Source organism: Myxine glutinosa, chromosome 1 (genome assembly GCF_964187855.1).
Source record: "Myxine glutinosa chromosome 1, kmMyxGlut1.1, whole genome shotgun sequence".
In the NCBI taxonomy this organism is placed as follows: Eukaryota; Metazoa; Chordata; class Myxini; order Myxiniformes; family Myxinidae; genus Myxine; species Myxine glutinosa.
In genome coordinates, this window is record NC_136261.1 from 299,054,438 (window position 1) to 299,078,654 (window position 24,217).

The window sequence follows — 24,217 nt, forward strand, 5'->3', positions numbered from 1 at the left end:
GATCTAGGCGAGGAGTTAGGTTCGTGGACCCCTATTCGGTGGGTTAAGGCATAATCATCTGCCATGGTGGCTGCGTCCCACAACTTTGGTACTTTCTTTTCCTGCAGGTACACTTTGATGTCCTCGTGGACACACTGCTGGAATTCCTCCACCAGGATCAAGTCCCGCAATGTTTCGAAGTCTTTCCCGACTCCTTTTGACTCACACCACCGATCAAACATGTTTTCTTTCACTCTGGCAAACTCCACATGGGTCTCACTCTCCCTCTTCCTGGCATTCCTGAATTTTTGCCTGTAAGCTTCCGGAACCAACTCATAGGCTTTGAGGATGTGCTTCTTCAGTACCTCATAATCTGCACATTGGTCCATTGGTAGCGCCGAATAAATTTCCTGAGCTTTCCCCACCAGCACACTTTGCACGAGTATGGTCCAGGCCTCCTCCGGCCAGTTTAATTGTCGAGCCACTTTCTCAAAGTGTGGAAAAAATTTCGCGACTTCCTTTTCACTGAACGGTGGAACCAGCCTCACATGTCTGCCCACATCCCAGGTTTTCTGCTAAGGTGTCGACCCCGTCAGCAAGGGTGGTGCCTCTCCCCGTTCTCTCATTAACTCCAGCTCCTTGAATTTGATTTCTTGCTGAAGCTCCATGTCACGTTCCTTTAATTCCCTTTCCGCTTTTCTCTCCTCTGCTTCGAGGTCCCTTGCAGCTCTCCTCTCCTCTGCTTTTCTCCCTTCTAACCTTTCCTGGAGTTCTCGTTCCACTCTCCTTTCCTCTGCTTGTTTCTCTTCTCTCCTCGCTTCTGCTTTCCTTTCTTCTTCTTTTAACCTTTCCTGGAGTTCTCGTTCCACTCTCCTTTCCTCTGCTTGTTTCTCTTCTCTCCTCGCTTCTGCTTTCCTTTCTTCTTCTTTTAACCTTTCCTGGAGTTCTCGTTCCACTCTCCTTTCCTCTGCTTGCTTCTCTTCTCTCCTCTCCTCTCTTCTGCTTTCCTTTCCTCTTCTGATCTTTCCTTTTCTGCTTTCCTTTCTTCTTCTGCTCTTTCCTTTTCTGCTTTCCTTTCTTCTTCTTTGATCCGTTCCTGGCTCCGTAATTGCAACTCCAGTTTCCGGAGCTCAACGTCTTCTGGTTCTTCGGGTAGCCACTCCCAGGCTAACTCGTCCCATGTTCCTAATCCCACCATAGATTGTATCACCGTGGCCTGCAACTCTGCCTTCCTCAAATTAGTTCGGACCTCCAAGTTAAAATGTTTGGCCAATTTCAAGAGGTCCGACTTTAGTAACGCTCGGAACTGTGCCTCACTCGGTGTTACCGCAAAGTTCTGTGCCACAAACGCCATGGTGACTATCGTTAACACCTGTTAACCTTCACCCAAGACTTTACCCCAATTTCCCCCAAAAATTTACCAATTAATACTTAATTAATAAATTTTAATTAATAAAAATATTATTTTATTATTTTATACAAATACACTTTTAGATCCCGGACGTAGACCCAATTGCGAATCCGCAAATCGTAATTTGGACGAGCCCCCAATTCTGTTACGTGGTCCCCTCGGTGACTACCTGGTCTCGGTGACCCCCGGACCGTGAGAGGACCTTCGCCAGAAAGTAGTATTATATATATGCGCTTTCGCAACGCAATCCCTATGAATTCCACCCAAGAGAAACTGATGTGCAATGATATATTTCCAGGGTAAGGATATCATACGATTTCAATGATACAATCACGGATATTCCCCGAGCAATCAACAACAAACAACCATCAACAATTCCCAATCCACAATCAATTCCCTATATGATTAAGATGGCCATCTTATATATGTGTGTCCACTTCTGTACTCACGACCCCCTTTTGGTCTCTGCCCCTCACAATGTCTCTGGGCCCCTCCTGACCGAGATGCTGGTCGGCGTCGCCGCACTCGGGCGGTTGAACGAACCCCGGGTGGACGTGTTTCCACCGGGCAGGTATCGTACCAGGCACCGCGGCTGCAGCCCCTCGTGGCCACGTGAAGCGGGTACGGTAAAGCAAGCCAAAAGCCCCACGCCGCTTGCAAGGCGTGTTAGGCCCCAACGTGCGACCCGTACGCGTCTGTTTAGACGGTGCCGCGAACGGTGCCAGACGCGGGGTCGATGCACGGCCCCACGTCAACTTGACGTCTCCACCGGGTAGGTACACGTCCCGGTAACTCCTCTCGCCAGACGGGCTTCGGAACGCCGCTTTTCCACGCAGCGCAAGGTCGATCCCACCTTTCGTCGGAGCGGGGCGAGGAAGAAGAATACTCGTCGCTCTTCTTCCTCGTGTCTTTTTCTCTTCCGTTTACGGTCACTTCCGTTTCCGGACACTTTTTCAGAAGGGCTCCTGACCCTCCAACCACAACAACCCTTAATCTACTACACACGGATAAGCAAAGACCTGAATGGTAATTCACATACATTCACATAAATATGTAACAATAGTTAAAAACCTAAATTTCATCATAACAACCAGCATATACTGTACATGCAATTACTTCTTCTTCTTCTTCCATATGCAGCACATGGCTGTGAGTAGCATCATTGGCAGAGGGTGAGGCTATGCCGCTGATGCAACACCTTATAGGTTTGGGCAGGAATTTGCATTTGGCCATGGCGCCAGTGATAGCTTTCCTAAGCTTTGCGGATTATGCCATTGGATATTTAAGGTCCACCGCAACCAATGCCACCAGACCAATGCCGGGACCCCCAGCTTAATGTCCATCCAAAGGACGGCACACACACTGATGAATCATCACCCTGCTTGCGACACACCAGGATGACAGGTTGTAGCTGGGTCGAAATTCAAACAAGCTAGATGGCTCAGAAGTGAGTGTGCACATCTCTAGGTCATCCTGCCAGCCATGCAATTACTCGATGATTGCGACTCCTGTACGATTATGTATACTCTTAGCTCTTACACGAGCCTCGATCTTGTATACAAAATAATAATAATAATACAAACCACTCGTGCCGTTCCATATTTATCTCCAATACTGCACTTCCACCAAAATACATCTACAACCTGCCATGGTACCCACACTGAAAAAGGGCAGACGTATAAATGGTGCGCAAGCCTGGTGTTGGCTTAACGGGTGGGGTGCTGGCTTGGGATTCTAGGGTCCTGAGTTCAAATCCCAGTCATTAATTTAACACCAGGTGGGGTTGACTCAGGCTATCATCCTTCCAAAGTCGGTGAAATGAGCACCAGCTTACTGGGATGAATGAGCCATCTGAGTATCCCGTGTAGGAGTGATGCCCCGACCAGGATTGGACCCAATGGGCCAAGAAACTGCTTCAGCATCTATATGCTTCTGAAGCTGCAGGAGTGGACATCCATCCATAAATGGTGTGTGTACAGAAGCTATTACTGTTATCTACGATTATTTGTGCTAATGTGTGAATGTGTGTGCAGCACAATAAAGCACCAAACAACTCAAAGAGGCAATCAGTTTTACCTGAAACAATCACTGGGATGAATAATTATATTAATAATAATAATAATGTCACCCTTGAGATTAAAAGCAGCCTGCATGCATGATGAAGCTCATGGCTCTCTGAATTCTGCCAAAAATCACCCAATCTCACCACTCCCATTTGGTTGGAATATGCCACGTTGCTTTATCAAATTCCTTGGAGGAGCTCATTGCCGTGGCACTCGCACATGCCACATGGCGTCTGTGCCGAGCAGATTTGGTCGTCACGGCAATCTTCACCAGGTCCACCCTCTCGTCAAGCACCGCAAAATGGCCAACGCCACTTCACTGTGCTAATTAGCACACCTCATATATAGACACACAGTGCGCAAAAATTGTACATGCAAGCGTTGTTACCTGTCATGTTTCGATTGCTTCAAACATGATATCTGGAGCACAAGTTGAATGCCCCAAGTGAAAATATTGATGGCACTTCACGCAAACACAATCACTTCCAGTTAAACAAATAACGTGCTGTCAGGGATTCCATTTGGCATAATGCACGAACAAGAGCCAAACCTGGCCTGTGAACAAAGATTTATTTTACTTCACTTGCAAAAACAGGCCCAGGTTGCATTAGCCAACAGGGCAGGATTGCTGCGGACAGTCTCGCAGCCTTTGCCAAAATAGATGACTTGAATTAAAAACACTCGCTCTGACTCAAACGTCTCAGAAATGAATTGTCCTGCTCTCTACGGGAATTATTTATATAGATACATTACCCAGATTACCTCCTAAGAGTGCTGTAGTTTTACTGGTGGCATTAAGGAATGTTGGCAGCAATAGTAATTTGATAAGGGTTCAGGAGCAAAATCAAAAGCATTCGATTGTTTTGGGAAATCAGCAAAAATTGTTGCAACGGTTATGCAGAGCTGAAGCGTGATCAAAGATGCGCTTGCGCGTAGAGCGTGTGGTAAGAAAGTTGGAGAAAAAGCATTCATACCATTGCGCTGCAAGATCTAGAGACGAGTCGGTGATGAAAAAGGAAACCTCTTTCAGAACAACCCACATTCCTTATCATCACCAATGTGACACTTTTTCCTGGACATCAGTGCTGCTGAAGCAGTCTTTTGGAAAGGGATGTGCTGGGTGGTTTGTCGTTGCCTTCTGAGAAGCTCGTCGGGGCAGGAATTTAATTTGTTTAGGGTGCTGGCGACAACTCGTCTACTCTTCCTGAAAAGTACCGAGGGATCTTTAAAGTTCACAAACGACCAGTGGTGGCAGAGGGGTCCTTTGGCTCAACCTCCTTCCAATGGACGGTACACACATTGATGCAGTGCTCCGCAAGCGAAACACAAGGTTGGCACTTTATACCTGCGTTGAGATTAGGAGAACCCAGGCTAGACAGGTAAAAGGCAAGTGTGCAACACCTCTAAGCTATCCTGCCAGCCCCTCGATATCTCTACTAGAAGGTATAAAAATAAATTCTGGACTAAACATCGAATCACATTCCTTATAAATATACAACAGAGAGCATAGTCGAGAGAAGATACCCCTTGGCTTACCCTGGCCATTTGCTCAGCCATCTGCAGTCGTCCATCCAGTTCCCGTCTAATCTGTGCCGCCTGCTCATCCGAGTTGTCCAGCTGTTCACGAGATGGGTGCACAAACAGAGGAGTGGAGAACAAGTACATGAGCGGCTGTGTTGAGCTATTGCATCGAGACGACATATGGACATCAGTAGATTTATAGAGTTCACACACAAAAAAAGTAGAGTTCACACTCGAAGGATTCGTATAAGAAATTTCACTAAAAGGTTGTCCATGCATGCTGTCAATTCCTCAATGCACTCCACTTTTCATGATTTATGTACCATCCCATGTGACGAGTCATTTCCAATAGCACATTATGGTCCGCGTTAGCTACAAGTGATTTGTAGGAGCTTTTGGGGACATTTGGATCGGTTGAGGTCATTGGAGATCAATAGCTTTTACTGTCAAAGAAAGGTAGTTGGATGATGAAGGAAGAAATGCTTTTCAGGTTGTGTGGAAAAGATGCAGTCATCCTCCAACAATAAAATAAATAAAAGTCTTTACCGCCGATGGCAACACAATAATAGACTTCCCCAAACACACGATGGAAAGATTATTTAAAAAATACTTGTGCAGAAAAATACCACGAGAGAGACAAAATTGCTTGTGTAATGTAGTTACTCAATTATATTGCGTCAGAAAAAAAATGCAGTTTAATCGACTGTTATCACTGTCAGCACTCATCACTCTCAGCATCACACGATGAATCCTCAGATTCCCACACGAGAGCCAGGAAATGATCATCGAACTCGAGCAGTCCTATAAACTGGGTGGTTCTGCAAGCATATCAAATCTTCTCTGCTTGGGAGTACCATATAAAACCCACAATTGTAAAAAGTTTCCAAAGAAACTAAAATTGGAAATTGGTAATGGCACACAAAGTTAAGAATAGGAGAAAAAGATGGATGGGGGAATTGGAATTGAGACGTGCAAAAGACCAAAAATAATAGGAGGAAAAAAAGTGACGCATGAAGAAATACTAATACACTACTACCACTGAAATACTAAAACACGACTACGACGGAAATACTAGAACACTACTACTACGACTGAAATATTAATACACTACTACTACGGAAATACTAGAACACTACAACGACAAAAATACTAATACACGACTACTACTACTACTACTGAAATACTAATACACTACTACCACTGAAATACTAAAACACGACTACGACGGAAATACTAGAACACTACTACGACTGAAATACTAATACACGACTACGGAAATACTAGTACACTACTACGACTGAAATACTAATACACGACTACGGAAATACTAGAACACTACGACAAAAATACTAATACACGACTACTACTACTACTACTGAAATACGAATACACTACTACCACTGAAATACTAAAACACGACTACGACGGAAATACTAGAACACTACTACTACGACTGAAATATTAATACACTACTACTACGGAAATCCTAGAACACTACTATGACAAAAATACTAATACACGACTACTACTACTACTACTACTGAAATACTAATACACTACTACCACTGAAATACTAAAACACGACTACGACGGAAATACTAGAACACTACTACGACTGAAATACTAATACACGACTACGGAAATACTAGTACACTACTACTACTACTACTACTACTACTACTACTACTGAAATACTAAAACACTGCGACTACTGAAATACTAATACACGACTACTATTGAAATACTAATACACTACTACGACTGAAATACTAATACACGACTACGGAAATACTAGTACACTACTACGACTAAAATACTAATACACGACTACTACTACTACTACTACTGAAATACTAAAACACTACGACTACTGAAATACTAATATACTACTACTATTGAAATACTAATACAATACTACTACAGAAATACTAATGCACTACTACGACGGAAATACTAGTACACTACTACTATGGAAATACTAATACACTACTACTATGGAAATACTAGTACACTACTACTACTGAAATACTAATACACTACTACTATGGAAATACTAGTACACTACTACTACTGAAATACTAATACACTACTACTACTGAAATACTAATACACTACTACTACTGAAATACTAGTACACTACTACTACTGAAATACTAATACACTACTACTACTGAAATACTAATACACTACTACTACGGAAATACTAGTACACTACTACTACTGAAATACTAATACACTACTACTCCGGAAATACAAGAACACGACTACTACTGAAGTACTAATACACTACTACTACTACTACGGTAATACTAGGACACTACTACTACTGAAATACTAATACACTACTACTACTGAAATACTAATACACTACTACTACTGAAATACTAATACACTACTACTACGGAAATACTAGTACACTACTACTACTGAAATACTAATACACTACTACTACTGAAATACTAATACACTACTACTACTGAAATACTAATACACTACTACTACGGAAATACTAGTACACTACTACTACTGAAATACTAATACACTACTACTCCGGAAATACAAGAACACGACTACTACTGAAGTACGAATACACTACTACTACTACTACGGTAATACTAGTACACTACTACTCCTGAAATACTAATACACTACTACTACTGAAGCACTAATACACTACTACTACTGAAGTACTAATACACTACTACTACGGAAATACTAGTACACTACTACTCCTGAAATACGAATACACTACTACTACTGAAATACTAATGCACTACTACTACTGAAATACTAATACACTACTACTACTACTGAAATACTAATACACTACTACTACTACTGAAATACTAATACACAACGACTACTGAAATACTAATACACCACTACTACTACTCCTGAAATACTAATGCACTACTACTCCTGAAATACTAATCCACTACTACTACTGAAATACTAATACACTACTACTACTGAAGTACGAATACACTACTACTACTGAAATACTAATACACTACTACTATTACTGAAATACTAATACACTACTCCTACTGAAATACTAATACACTACTACTACTGAAATACGAATACACTACTACTACTGAAATACTAATACACTACTACTCCTGAAATACTAATACACTACTACTACTGAAATACTAATACACTACTACTACTGAAATACTAATACACTACTACTCCTGAAATACTAATACACTACTACTACTGAAATACTAATACACTACTACTCCTGAAATACTAATACACTACTACTACTGAAATACTAATACACTACTACTCCTGAAATACTAATACACTACTACTCCTGAAATACTAATACACTACTACTACTGAAATACTAATACACTACTACTACTGAAATACTAATACACTACTCCTACTGAAATACTAATACACTACTACTACTGAAATACTAATACACTACTACTACTGAAATACTAATACACTACTACTCCTGAAATACTAATGCACTACTACTACTGAAATACGAATACACCACTACTACTGAAATACTAATGCACTACTACTACTACTGAAATACTAATGCACTACTAATACTGAAATACGAATACACTACTACTACTGAAATACTAATACACTACTACAACTGAAATACTAATACACTACTACTACTACTGAAATATTAATACACAACGACTACTGAAATACTAATACACTACTACTACTCCTGAAATACTAATACACTACTACTACTCCTGAAATACTAATACACTACTACTACTCCTGAAATACTAATACACTACTACTGAAATACTAATACACTACTACTACTCCTGAAATACTAATACACTACTACTACTCCTGAAATACTAATACACTACTACTACTCCTGAAATACTAATACACTACTACTACTCCTGAAATACTAATACACTACTACTACTCCTGAAATACTAATACACAACTACTACTCCTGAAATACTAATACACCACTACTACTCCTGAAATACTAATACACTACTACTACTCCTGAAATACTGATACACTACTACTACTACTGAAATACTAATACACTACTACTACTACTGAAATACTAATACACTACTACTACTCCTGAAATACTAATACACTACTACTACTCCTGAAATACTAATACACTACTACTACTCCTGAAATACTAATACACCACTACTACTCCTGAAATACTAATACACTACTACTACTCCTGAAATACTAATACACTACTACTACTCCTGAAATACTAATGCACTACTACACCTGAGGGTTATTGAGGGTTTCCGGTTCCTCGGGCGAGTGAAGCGTACTTCGAGCTCTCCACGGCATCGAAGTTTAAGTGTTTTCCCATTCTTGTCTTTGTCAAATTTCCACTGGTTATTTTGCTGTGTACGTGTTATTGTGTGTTTCTAGTTGGTATTGGTTTGTAATTCGTGCAAACTTGTGTGTAGTTAATCGTTTTCTGAGTCGTACCTCGTGCGCGGCCTGGTAACTTGGGGCTTCCCTCCCCCCGTCGGTGTTTTGTCGATTTGGGTTCTTTCCTCCGCTGTATTGCTTGTTTCTTTTATTTTATTTTCTCCCCCTCACCTCACCTCCCGAGACAAAGAATTCTATATTGATTCTTTCTCTCCTCCCGGACACGTGCTTGTTCGCTCTCCTCCTCGTCTCGGCTTGTGCCCCGCCCCCTGTATCTTGTTTCTCTTCCGCCTCTGCTCCTTCCTTCTCAAATCCACGTTCTCGCTTGGAGACTTTTCCCAGATTGTTTTTCATGGTTTTCATCGTTCTGTTTGGATGTTGTTGGAATATGTTTAAACCGCAGCCGTGATGCTGACGCCGCCCCCACCCCCAGAATTTCCATGTTTTAACCGTTTCCCAGTGTGTACCCTGGTCAGAATAGGTACACCGTATCCCTGCGTGTCGTAAGAGACGACTAAGAGGGTTGGCGTCAGGAAGGGCATCCGGCCATAAAAACATTGCCTCAAAAAGAGAACCATGACAATTACAACTACATATTGGCAGGGTGCAGCCCGAAGTGGAGATCGGTTTCTGAGGTTTGGGACATGGAATGTAGGGACAATGACAGGGAGATCAGGAGAAGTGGTGGAAGTATTGGTCAGAAGAAGAGTGGACATATGTTGTGTGCAAGAGACGAGATGGAAGGGAAGTGGTGTGAGAATGGTGAAGGGTAGGCAGGGACAGAAATACAAGTTTGTGTGGCAAGGGTGCCCGGAGGGTGTGAATGGTGTTGGTGTCCTGTTTTCTGAGGAGTTTGTCGACGGTGTGGTGAGTGTGACAAGAGTGAGTGAAAGGTTGATGATGGTGAAAATGATGATTGGAAAGCTCTTGGTGAACGTCATCTCGGGATATGCTCCGCAGGTTGGTCGAAGCGATGAAGAGAAGGACAAGTTCTGGTGTGCGATAGAGAAGCTGATGGAAAAAACGTGAAAGATGAGGAAGTTGTTGTGGTGGGAGGAGACCTGAATGGACATGGGGGAAAGAGTATGGATGGTTTTGAGGGAGTTCATGGGGGTTACGGATATGGTGTGAGAAATGGAGAAGGTGAAAGGATTTTGGAGTTTGCTGATGGAGCTGATTTGTTGATTTGTAATACTCAGTTCCAGAAAGAGGATAATAAGCTTGTTACATACACGTCAGGTGGGTCGACGACAACCGTTGACTACCTGATGGTGCGTAGGCGAGATAGGGGGCACCTCCGGGACACAAAGGTGATCCCAGGGGAGGAGGCTGTTTCACAGCACCACTTGGTTGTCTGCGACATAAGGGTGAAAGGTGCGAGGAGAGCTCGGCGGGTGAAGTACCAACCAAGAATGAAGGTGTGGAGGTTGAAAGAGGTGACAGTAAGGGAGGCATTAAAAGAGAGGCTGAGTAGGGTAGAGGATGATGTGGTTGAGCTTGAAAGTGGTTGGATGTCAATGAAAGCTAGTCTGTTGGGAGCCGTTGGTGAGGTATGTGGATGGACAAAAGGACCACCGAGGCACTCGGAAACATGGTGGTGGGATGATGAAGTTGGAAATAGGATTGACGAGAAGAGGAAGAAGTTCAAGGAGTGGCAGAAGGCGAAGGGTACGGGAGCAGAAACAGCAGAGCATGAAAGTTATAAGGCAGCCAGGAAGGCTGCAAAGAAAGAGGTAGCAAAGGCGCAGGAGGAATATATGAATGAATGATCGTTTTAGGGCCATTTTCCCCGCTAGAGCAGGGGTCAGCCTTGCGGGCCCCATGACAATCATGGTTCCCTGTTTTGAGGCAATGTTTTTTTTTTTGTTTGTTTTTTTTTTTGTTTGTTTTTTTTTTTCAACTGCATTAACCCAAGGAGGCATGTAGGAAAATGTTCGGAGAACACTTGGATTCGGAAGAGGGTCAGAAAGCAGTATTCAGGATTGCAAAGCACATAGCGAAAGAGAGGTGTGATGTGATGGGGGTGAGTTGCTTGAAGGATGAAGTGGGACAAATCGTTGTCGACCCAGATGGAATTAAAGGAAGATGGAAAAGATATATGGAAATGCTATTGAATACAGAGAATGAATGGGATGGCAACATAGAGAGTAACCCAGTTTTAGGACCGGCAGAGAAGATAACTGAGAAGGAAGATGAGGAAGCGATAAAAGCAATGAAGAGTGGAAAAGCGGGAGGGCCGACGGGAGTTGTGGGAGATATGTTGAAGGCAGCAGGAAGTTGGGGTGTGAAGAGAATGACAGAGATCTGTAATCTGGTGGTGAAAGAAGGCCGCATTCCAGTGGATTGGGAACTGAGTACCCTCGTCCCTCTATACAAGGGGAAAGGTGACCCTCTGGAGTGTGGCTCGTACCGAGCGATAAAGTTATTGGAGCATGGAATGAAGGTATTGGAAAGGGTGTTGGAGAGGAGGATAAGGAAGAAAGTGAAGATCGACGAAATGCAGTTTGGATTTATGCCAGGAAGAGGAACGACAGATGCGCTTTTCATTGTGAGGCAGTTGCAGGAGAAGTACATGGAGAAGAGGAAGAAGTTGTTTTTTGGGTTTGTTGATCTGGAGAAAGCATTCGATAGGGTTCCACGCAAAGTATTGACATGGGCATTGAGGAAGTTAGGAGTGGAGGAATTGGTTGATCAGAGTAGTGATGGCAATGTACAAAAGAGCGCGCACAGCTGTAAGGACGAAGGACGGGAACAGTGGTGAGTTTGAGGTTAAGGTGGGAGTGCATCAGGGGTCGGTACTAAGTCCACTACTATTTGTAGCTGTGATGGAGGTGCTGGCTCAGAACGTAAAGGAGGGTTTGCCGTGGGAGTTGTTGTATGCAGATGATCTGGTGTTGATTGCGGAAAGTATGGATGGACTGAAGGAAAAGATGAACAAGTGGAAGGAATGTATGGAGACAAAAGGTCTGAAGGTGAACATCGGAAAGACGAAGGTGATGGCAAGTGGTAAAGCATGTGGTGAGGTGGAAAGAACTGGGAAGTGGCCGTGTGCTGTGTGCAGGAAGGGTGTCAGAGTGAACTCCATTCAATGTACAATGTGCGCTGAGTGGGTTCATCAAAAATGTAGTGGTCTGAGAGGGTCATTTACCAGTGTGGCAGCTACATTCAAATGTAAGGTGTGCACAGAGGGAGCTGCAGATGGAGGAAATGTTGAGTTGGATCTTGGAGACGGCGTGAAGCTGGAAGGTGTGAAAACATTTTGCTACCTCGGAGACATGCTGAATGGAGAAGGTGGATCAGACTCGGCAACGGTTGCTCGAGTGAGATGTGCATGGAAGAAGTTTCGGGAACTGAGTGGCGTGCTGATGAGGAGGAGAGTGTCGCTGAAGCTGAAGGGAAAGGTGTATGTTGCATGTGTGAGAAGTGTTATGATTTATGGGAGCGAGACATGGGTAATGAACGTAGAGCAGCAACGAAGGCTGGAAAGGGTGGAAATGCGAATGGTTCGATTGATGTGCGGAGTATCATTGAGAGAGGGGAAGACAAATGATGAATTGCGAAAGATGATGGGAATATTGCCTGTGATTGATGCTGTGAAGAGGAACAGGCTGAGATGGTTTTGGTCATGTGTTGAGGAAGGATGAAAGTGACTGGTTGAGAAGAGTGATGGAAATTGATGTAGAAGGAAGTAGAGGACGGGGAAGACCGAGAAAGACTTGGCTAAAGATGGTGGAAGAAGAAATGTGGGCAAGGGGGTTAACAAGGAGAGATGCAGAAAATAGGGCAAAATGGAGAAGATTGTCATGGGGACCGCAAGGCTAACCCCTGCTCTAGCAGGGAACATGGCCTTAAAATGCATGTTGTTGTTGTTGTTGTTGTTGTACTACTCCTGAAATACTAATCCACTACTACTACTGAAATACTAATACACTACTATTACTGAAGTACTAATACACTACTACTACTGAAATACTAATACACTACTACTCCTGAAATACTAATGCACTACTACTACTGAAATGCTAATACACTACTACTACTACTACTGAAATAATAATACACTACTACTACTACTGAAATACTAATACTACTACTACTACTACTACTACTCACTTTAACGACCATTTTCCTGTATTAGGAGTTGGTTGACTGATGTCCCCTCTCTACTCAGTCCCATCAAGAGCATCCTCCTCCATTAACCCCTAAAAATGAATGTCGCTACCTATTGCATCATTCCAGGTAATTTCGGTCTACTTCTTGGTCTTTTCCCCTCAACTGCTAAACTAGTGACTTTCTTGACAGACTCTAGTGATGGAGGGCTCCCTAAATTTTTGGGCAAGAATTGGAATTTGTTCCGGGTGCCGGTGACAACTCGCCGAATCTTTGTCAAAAGACACGGTGAGATCTTCAACACACACCAACTAATACTAGCAGATGGGACACCCAGCTCAACGTCCATGTGAGAGACGGTGCACCTTGTGATGAAATGCCTTACCTGCGAAGCACCAATTTGATAGTTTATAGTCTGGCCATAAATTGAACTCAGGTGAGACAGCTCAAAGGTATGTGGGACATATCCCACCAGGATCCACCCAAATAACTTCCAGTCTTTGAAATAAAAAAAACCATCACAAAAGACATTTAACAAGACATATAAAACATCTCTTTTAGAATCCCTCTCAAACAGGGGTAATCAGAATATATATTCCACTTTGATATTCAAATTTTCATAATCATGTTGCACAAACTATTACATGAAACATTACATGTAATTCATGTGCAATGCATTCCAATTTGAGTCAATTTTCAATGAAGGTGCAAATACACAAAAGGTTATCAGCATCACGGTGCATCATGGTTCACGGAATATGAATATTTTATGCGGAACTTGCCTCACATAAAGCAAGTGCAAAAAGACAAAGTCTGGGATATTCTTGGAACAATTGTAAAATTAAAAAGCCATGGAATATATATTTTAAATTACATTCAATATGAATTTTGTTCACGATTTATATCTCAAATCCACCTCTTCAATTGGATGAGCACATGTTGGGTTGGGAGGGAACAATATACAGTCACGTGAAAAAGTAAGTACACCCCATGTAAAGTTTTAACTTTTTCAACATATTTCAACATACAGCGATTTGATCTTCATTTCAAAAATATTGACAGATAAAGGTGATATAATATAACAAATATCATGAAACATTTACATTTTGTAGTCCATTGTATAATTTAAATAAACATAAATGCAAATTTCGCATGTGGAAAAAGTAAGTACACCCTGACATTTATCACTACTTCAAATACCTAAAATTAGAATCAGGTGCACCAGCTCAGGTGCAAATGATTAGAACATCGTTAGAGAGGATCTTGGAGGAACCTGTCTTATTTAAACCTCAGACATTTAGTTTGGTTTGCTCTTTGTTGTTGAAGTGTGCGGCGTCACCATGCCTAGATCAAAATAGCTCTCTGAGGCCTTCAGAAAGAAGGTTATAGATGCCTACGAGTTTGGGAAGGGATTTAAAAAGATCTCCAAACAATTTGAAATCAATCATTTGACTGTCTGGAACATCATCTACAAGTGGAGAAGATTGCAAACAACTGCCAACTTGTTCAGGCCAGGCCGCCCCAGCAAGTTCAGCCCGAGAGCAGACCGCAAGATGCTGAAAGAAGTCTCTAAGAACCGCAGAATGTCATCACGGGACCTACAGGTAGCTCTTGCCACTGTTGATGTCAAAGTGCACGAATCTACCAATAGAAGGAGGCTGCACAAATTTGATCTCCATGGGAGGTGTGCCAGGAGGAAACCTTTGCTGTCCAGAAAGAACATCAGGGCAAGACTAAAGTTTGCCAATGAACACCTAGGAAAAGACCAGCACTTCTGGAACAATGTGCTCTGGACAGATGAGTCAAAGGTAGAGCTATTTGGCCACAGTACCAGAAGACATGTTTGGCGAAAACCAAAGACAGCATTTGACCACAAAAACCTGATCCCAACTGTAAAGCATGGTGGTGGAAATATTATGGTTTGGGGCAGCTTTGCTGCATCAGGGCCTGGGCAGCTCACCATCATAGAATCCACTATGAATTCTTCATTGTACCAGAGGGTGCTTGAGGATAATGTGAGTCCATCTGTCGGAAAGTTGAAGCTCAACCGAAGGTGGACCTTGCAACATGACAATGACCCTAAACATACCAGTAAATCCACCAAGGAATGGCTGAAAAGAAAGAAATTGAGGGTTCTGGAATGGCCAAGTCAAAGCCCAGATCTAAATCCCATCGAGATGTTGTGGGGGGATTTGAAACGAGCTGTGCATGCAAGAAACCCCTCAAACATCGCACAGCTGAAAGAATTCTGCATGGAGGAGTGGGCAAAAATTTCTCCCAGCCGATGTCAGAGACTGGTAGACCGTTTTGAGAAACACCTACTTGAGGTTGTTTCTGCCAAAGGGGGCAATACCACCTATTAGAGCCAAGGGTGTACTTACTTTTTCCACATGCGAAATTTGTATTTATGTTTATTTAAATTATACAATGGACTACAAAATGTAAATGTTTCATGATATTTGTTGTATTATATCACCTTTATCTATCAATATTGTTGAAATGAAGATCAAATTGCTGTATGTTGAAATATGTTGAAAAAGTCAAAACTTTACATGGGGTGTACTTACTTTTTCACATGACTGTAGGTCACTAAAAACAACCATAGGGATAAGAAAAGTTTTTAAAATGTTGAACAGGTTTCACCTTAAAAAAAGATAATCTTGGCCTATATCAATGGTAAATCTGAGCAGTTTCATTCGTTGTCTAACATTTTTTGTACAAGCAAGAAAATGTACATCTGCCGATGGATCCGATGTAACATCCTGGCAAAGACAGGAGCAGTTCCTGCCTTCAATTTGTCATTGAAGTTCTCTCACAAGGAATTAATATGGCGGTTTAAAAATTAATAATAAATAAATAACCAAAGTTTCAGCTACGTTGGCAAATAAAATTTTGTGACAAAGGGATGAAACTTCATCACAGATAAAGTTTAGCGATATGATTGCCAAGGTACACGATCAGTATTTTGTTGCATTGCCACCAAGGAAGATGATTTATTGGGGAGAGGGGCAATGAGGGAGGGAGTGAGGGACCACCATATTCATTGGGACCACCATACTCACTCACACACTGTGTTCAAAAAGTTATATAAACAAAATGAAATTGTCTAGGAAATCCCACCCAGAAAAATCAAATGTCCAACTATATATTATATATTTAGAAAGAAATATTTGTTTTTACAACTAATATTTTGAAGAAAAAAGTTGGTGGATCTTGGACTATTGTGTACATCTCGTCCGCAGAACATTATGAACACGCCAGTGTTCAGTTAATTAAACAATGATGGACCACGTATGTGTGTATGAGCAGCACAAACACACACACACACTTCATTGTCCAGCTCCTGTATTGTTGTATTTAGGTCGATTTTATGTTGTCCGCTTTTGTTGTTATGCCTTGTACGAATGTACACTTGGCACACTTATCCAGGCCAAATTCCATTTGAACGTCGTCGGAGTACCGCTTCAACAATTTCAGTTGTTCTGCTAGTTTTTGTCGTTTGGTGTCAAGAGCATTAAATAATCCATGTACAGTAGATGTGGCACCTTCCCTGTCTCTTTGGACGTTCTTTTATTGGAGGGTAGAGTTGGAGATTATAGGTTGAAGGTTATGGAGCTGGTTATTTTATTGGAGGTTGTCTGTGTGTTTGTGCGCGTGCGTGTGTATGTTTGACTTCCATGCACTCCTAAACCGCTGGGTGGAATGAGTTGAAAACTGGCATTTGTAGACAGGGTGTGCAAAGGAAGGTTGTAGTGGGTTAAATTATTTTTTATATTAAATAAATTAACAGGATTACAACTAGTTAATTGATACATGTGGGAAAATTACACGCCCAGACCAGGAATCGAACCCAGGTCCTCTGGTGAACCGTACCAGTGCTCTGCCATCTGAGCTATCTGGGTGACCCTGACCAAGCATGCAATTAATGATTGCCACTCTTTCAGTCAATGCTTCTGGGGTACTCGCTGCCACCCATAGGAGCAGCAACGGCCTACTCACGAGAGGGTCTTCCTCCAATGGGGTGACAAATTCATGTGGGACTGATACAAGTGTGGGACTGAATTTCAGTCAAGAGATTCAGAGATTGACATAAAAACGAAGTTACACAGATCGCTGACAGGTACAGGCAGGTTCTAATCCATCATGCCATTCTCTCATGAACATTTCTCATTTAAGCAGGGATTCATATTCCAACATGACAATAATTCCAAGTAAACAGCTACTGTGGTGAAAAAACATCTGGAGGCTGATGGAACATTCATAACGATGCCTTTGCCTGCACAAAGTCCCGATATGAACATCAAGGAGGCTAGATGGAATTTAATGGGTACTTAAAAAGTCAAAATAGCAACCAACCACCTTAGATGAATTGCGGAAAGTGCTACAGGATATTTGGAGCATTTTCCCACATTCATACATCATGAGATCATAAACTGCATGACATCATGAAAACAAGGCGTCATACATTATATAATTAACAAAGAGCTCACAAACCAACCATGAATGCACTCACTGTATGACATATTACTTTTTTCCTGCAACAATTTGTATGATATAATCTCTCAGTTGCAATGATTCATCATTGTGCATTATCCTGTGCGTTTCCACAACCATTGCCAATACTATATACATCAGCCAATCAGTAGTTATTGTACATTTTCTACTAAAAAATACTGTTTTATGTGGAAGGGTGTGGGGGGGGGGGGCAGAGCCTCCGCTGGGTATGTGGGTGGCCCCCTGCAAACCTCAAGTGGTGGGCCCCATGTATTGGAGGGCTAATAATATGGTGACAGATCTTAAGGCGAATAAACGATTCATCCCTCCTCCGAGGGGGTTAGCGAAGTATTAGATTGACCAGTTCTGTCTGTCTCTGCATGTATTTGTCTTTCCACACCGTCATGGGTAATGTATTGTCATATCTCGGCTATGCCTGTACCGATTGTAACCAAACTTCATAGGACAGTATTATGGGTCAACTAGAGTGTGATATGTGGCCAATAATGAACCAAGTCAAATGTCAAGGTCATCAAAGGGTGAAAATCACATTTCTAACAATTACTCTGGAATGAATCGTCAAAGAAAGAAGTGGGTTTTTGCATTAAATCACATCAAATCAAATCCGACTTAGGAATTGACTGTCAGGTTCCATTGAGATACGAAAATAAAAATTTGACCTTAAAAATCACAATGACCAAAAATACAAACATTTTAAAAATCTTTATATCCCAGAAACTGAGCTGCAGAAATCCTTCAAAATTAGTTTGTGGAACCCTCTTAAAAACCCCAATCAATCGCTAAAATAAAATGATGAGAGGAGAAATTACGACAGGAAAAATGACGTCGTTTATTCAAATTTCACGATGGAAAGAGCAAATGCAGATCTCATGATTTCTGAATATATACACAGACTTGGCATTTAATATGGAATATTTTTTTTGTGGGGGTGAACTTACTTTTCAAGATGACTTAGAACCAAAAGTTCATTGGAATTATGTTGAAATTATTCTAGATTTTGTTGATGTGACCTTTAAAAGAAACAAAAACCACATTTGACATTTCGAAGCAAATAAATTGATCCTTGAAAGTGATGTAAACTGATATCGAACTCAATTCACGGACAGTACTGTGTTAAACTTCTGTACGTTTTCCAGAAGTATCTCTTTATTTTACACATGAGCCAAAAAAAAATTCAACAAAAACAAAAGCTAAATTATGACTGGGATTAAGGACAGTAAAATTACAGTTCAGTACTTCGTGTAACCCCCACAAGCATTCAGAAGAGCACGTACACGTCGAGGCATGCTGTTCACGAGATTTGCCAAGGTTTGGACAGGAATCGCTTGCCATGCAGTGACAATAGTCTGCTGCAATTCACGCACAGAGGTCGGCTGCTGGTAGAAGTGGTCGATTTGACGCGTTAATTCTGCCCACAAGTTCTCTATCGGATTCATATCCGGGGACATGGCAGGCCACTCCATATGCTCGCCACTACGGTCAGCAAGAAAGTGTTGGATCATGCGAGCACGATGAGGCCGTGCATTGCCATCTTGGAAGACAAAGTTTCCTCGAAAAGCTGCACGAGCAAATGGAAGCAATGTTTCTTCCAGAATGACCCTGTACTTGAACTGGTTTTAGGTTTCCATTCAGAACAACCAGGTCAGTTTTGCCCCGTGTATGAAAAGCAGCCCAAACGGTCACCCCACCACCTCCAGCTTGGACTCTTGGCACTATACAATCTTCGTTGTGGGCTTCATGCACTTGTCTGCGCACTCGGACGCGGCCATCGACGATAGACCAGAAATCTAGACTCGTCACTGAAGGTCACGTGATTCCAGTGTCCTGGCTGCCATTGACGGTGCTATCTGGCCCACTGCAATCGGCGCTGGCTGTGTTGTCTGGTCAGGCGTGGCTTTCTCAGGGCATGCCTGGCATGACAGCCTGCTTGAACCAGTCGTTGGTTGACTAGCCTTCTGGATACAGGCACATTTGTCAGTTGCTGCCACTCAGCCCTAAGCCGATTAGCTGACTTGGTCCGGCCATTGCAGACTAACCGGTGCAGATGGCGATCATCTCTCCTTGTGGTTCTCCGTGGATGTCCTGGCCTCGGTATTGGAGTTGGGACACCCCTCTGAGCATTTCGTTTCAGGATCTTTGACACCTGGCCTTGAGTGATGCCATACTGCCGAGCAATAGCACACTGTTTCATGCCAGAATTTCATAAAGCCACCACTCCATGACAAACAGCATTGTCAAGTTGACGGACCATCTCCAGAGGAAGCGGCAATAACTTTTGTAGACGTGCAGCAGTTGTTTTCCACTAATACAGAACGCAACAACCCTTATATACCCGATTGTGAAGCCAATCGTCAAATGTACCTGTCCTTACATTTTGTCACGCCACCTGTGATATAATCCTTTTATTGACTTCTTGCTGCGAAAGACAATCAGTGACATGGTTCTTTCAACAAAGACATCACCGAAGGGTAAAAGAAACTCACCAGATTGTTATACTGAGTTCAGAAAGTAAACCCAAGTCAAGAAAAAATATATATTCCCTATTAAATGCCAAGTCTGTGTGTGTGTATATATATATATATCTGTGCAGCGTCTGTCCTGTGTTGTCTTGTGTTGTCACTGAACTACTTTCTCAAACTTTTGTGAAATCGTACCAAACTTCTGGAATGCACACATCGCTCCTGTCGGTATGTCCTAAGGGTATTTTGTTAGAAAAAATTTCCAATGTTTTTTTTTTTTGGAATTTTTTGGGGAATTTTTTTTTTTTCAACTTCAATTGTTTATAAAATGTGATATTGTAGCGGTTACCGCTGGGTATACACAATCGCCTTGCACCTGCCGAGGACGTGGCCAGGGAGCGATCACCATGCCCGGCTCGCCCAGGCTGCCCGGACAGGCCCAGACGCGCCTCTCCCGGGCATGCCCGGACTCGCCTTTCCCGGGCTCGCCCGGACTCGCCTTTCCAAGGCTCGCCCAGGACGCCCGGGCACGCCCAGTCTCGCCTTTCCAGGGCTCGCCCAGGACGCCCGGGCATGCCCGCTCTCGCCCGGGATGCCCGGGCACGTCCAGACTCGCCTTTCCAGGGCTCGCCCAGGACGCCCGGGCACGCCCAGCCTCGCCTTCCCAGGGCTCGCCCAGGACGCCCGGGCATGCCCGCTCTCGCCTTTCCAGGGCTCGTCCAGGACGCCCGGGCACGTCCAGACTCGCCTTTCCAGGGCTCGCCCAGAACGCCCGGGCACGCCCGGTCTCGCCTTTCCCGGGCAAACGCTCCGGCATGATGTGTATATATATTGCTGCCCGATAAACGGGCTTTTCAGAGTACCCGAGTTTGGTTTGTGCAATAAAGCAACTCGGACAAATTTCCGTCTTTTGTCGCGTCAATCCTTTCGACTCGCGTTGGAGCACAGCTCCTTCACTGGTGACCCACGACATGGACACAGCAGTTGCCCTGAAACTGCCTACCTTCTGGGAGGCTCACGCGGCGGTTTGGTTCGCCCAGGCGGACTCCCAGTTTGCCCTGCGAGGCATCACCGCCGACGACACCCGCTTCCACCATGTGGTAGCGGCGCTCGGTTCCGCCACCGCGGCCCGCGCCCTGAGCCTCCTCCAGCGCCCGCCAGCCGCTGACAAGTATGGCGCGATCAAGACGCTCCTCCTCGATGCATTCGCCCTCCCGCCGGCGGAACGCGCACGACGCCTGCTCGACCTGACCGAGCTCGGCGACACGCGCCCGTCCGAGCGAATGGATTACATGCTCTCGCTGCTCGGGACGCACTCGTCGGATTTTCTTTTCCGGGAGCTGTTCCTCCGCCAGCTGCCTAGCCAGGTCCGCTTCGCCCTGGCAGGCACGCAGATCGCGGATCCCCGCGCCCTCGACAGGGAAGCCGACAAGATCTCCTCGGCAGGCCAGCACATCGGGGCGGCTACCTGGGGCCCGCCGCCGTCCGAGGCGACGCCCATGGTGCCCGAGCGCCCTGCGCGGTTGGAGGCCGAACTGCCGGTGCAACTGGCGGCCGCCACGCCGCGCCGACCGCTTCCAACACGACGGCCGGGACCTCCACCTGACCAGGCGTGGTGTTCTTACCACGCCAGGTTCGGACAGAAGGCTCGGACATGCCGACCCCCGTGCACTTTCGGCAAGTCGGGAAACAGGCGAGCCGGCGTTCATTACCAGCCATGAGCGTCGGCCACTAGGGCAACTTGCTTTTTATTAAGGACAAAGCGTCCGGGCGGCGTTTCCTTTGTGACACCGGCGACAACTGAGCGTCATACCCGCCTCCGAGCAGGACAAGCGGACGTTTGCGGCCCCTCCTTGGTCGCTGCCAACGGATCGGCCATACGCACCTTCGGGCCGCGCAACGTCACCCTCTGCTTCGGCAGCCAGGGCTTTAATTGGACCTTTGTGACCGCAAGCGTGCCCATGGCTTTGCTGGGCGCCGACTTCCTCTGCGCGCACGGGCTGCTGGTCGACATCAAACGGCGTCGCCTTGTCAACGCCGAGACTTTCAGCTCCCTGGCATGCGCGATGAGCAGCTCCGCGCCGACCGAACTAGCATGCGCCCTCCCGGCGGCCAACGAGTTCGCTCGCCTGCTCGCGGAGTTCCTGGCCCTCACGCGGCCGACGTTTTCGGCCGTCGCAGTGCGACATGGCATTGAGCACCACATACCCACTACGGGCCCGCCGGTCTACGCCAGAGCCCGCCGCCTCGAACCGGCCAAGCTCGCCGTGGCCAAAGCCGAGTTCGACGCGTTGGAGCACCTCGGCATTGTGCGGCGCTCCGATAGCGCGTGGGCCTCACCACTGCACATCGTGCCAAAGCCGGGGGGCGGATGCCGCCCATGTGGCGACTACCGCCGCCTCAACGACATTACCACCCCCGACAGGTATCCGATCCCGCACATCTAAGACTTTTCCACCCGGTTGGCGGGGCGGGTCGTTTTTTCAAAAATTGACTTGATACGGGGATACCACCAGGTACCTGTCAGGCCGGCCGACATCCCAAAAACGGCCGTCATCACGCCGTTCGGCCTGTTCGAATTCTTGAGGATGCCGTTTGGCCTCAAGAACGCGGCCCAGGCGTTCCAACGCTTGATGGACGGCGTGCTGCGCAACCTGCCATTCCTCTTCGTCGACCTGGATGACATCCTCGTCGCCAGCACGTCCCGGGCCGAGCACCTCCTCCACCTCCGAACACTGTTCGGGCGCCTCAGCGAGCACGGCTTAATCGTCAACCCGGCCAAATGCCACTTCGGCACGACGGCCGTTGACTTTTTGGGCCACCACATCACCAAGAACGGGGCCGTGCCGCTGCCGACCAAGGTCGAGGCCATCACCAAGTTCCCGCGTCCCCGCTCCATCAAGGCCCTGCAGGAGTTCCTCGGCATGGTGAATTTTTATCACCGTTTAGTGCCCCGCGCTGCTCAGCTCATGCGGCCCCTTTACGAAGCCCTCCCGGGCAAGCCGGCCAAGCATGACATCGTCTGGTCCGCGGCCATGGACGCGGCATTCACGAGCGCGAAGCAGGCCCTCGCCGACGCAACGCTGCTGGCTCACCCGGTGCTCGACGCTCCCATCGCCCTCACTACGGACGCCTCCGACTACGCGGTGGGCGCCGTACATGAGCAATGGGTGAACGGGGTTTGGCAGCCACTCGCTTTTTTTAGCTGGCAACTCCGGCCGAACGAGTTGAAATACAGCACGTTTGACCGCGAGCTCCTCGGTCTATACCTGGCCGTTCGCCATTTCCGCCACCTCCTGGAGGGCCGCCCGTTCACGGCTTTCGTCGACCACAAGCCGTTGGTTTACGCAATGGCCAAAGTCATGGAGCCGTGGTCGGCCAGCCAGCAGCGCCACCTCTCCGCCGTGTCGGAATTTACCACGGACATCCAGCACGTCACCGGCAAAGACAACGCCGTGGCCGACTGTCTTTCTCGGGCCAGCGTGAACGCTGTCCACCTCGGCGTGGACTTCACGCTCATGGCGGCCGACCAGACCACCGACACCACGGTGCAAGCCCTCCGGGCGGCGGACACGGGCCTCCGCCTGGCCGACGTCCCCTTCGCGAACACTGTCCTGCTCTTCGACGTCTCCCAAGGCCAGCCTCGCCCCGTCGTGCCCGTTACCTGGCAGCGCCGCATTTTCGCCTCCATCCACGGCCTTTCCCACCCGGGCCGGAAAGCTTCCCAGAAGCTGGTGTCGGCGCGTTTC

The 24,217-nt window shown here is 45.4% G+C and overlaps 1 protein-coding gene across 11 annotated transcripts in view; it reads right to left on the reverse strand.

The window, feature by feature from the left end:
- LOC137439290 (calcium-dependent secretion activator 1) overlaps nt 1-24,217 on the reverse strand; it is a 539,275-nt gene that overhangs the window by 286,536 nt on the left and 228,522 nt on the right. For all 11 annotated transcript variants that reach the window (XR_010986881.2, XR_010986892.2, XR_010986883.2 and 8 more), the window contains exon 4: nt 4,990-5,070. Coding sequence is in view for 6 of the 11 variants with exons in the window: in XM_068135050.2 (XP_067991151.1) it covers nt 4,990-5,070 (81 nt within the window). In the remaining 5 variants the exon portion in view is untranslated. The remainder of the gene's footprint in view (nt 1-4,989; nt 5,071-24,217) is intronic.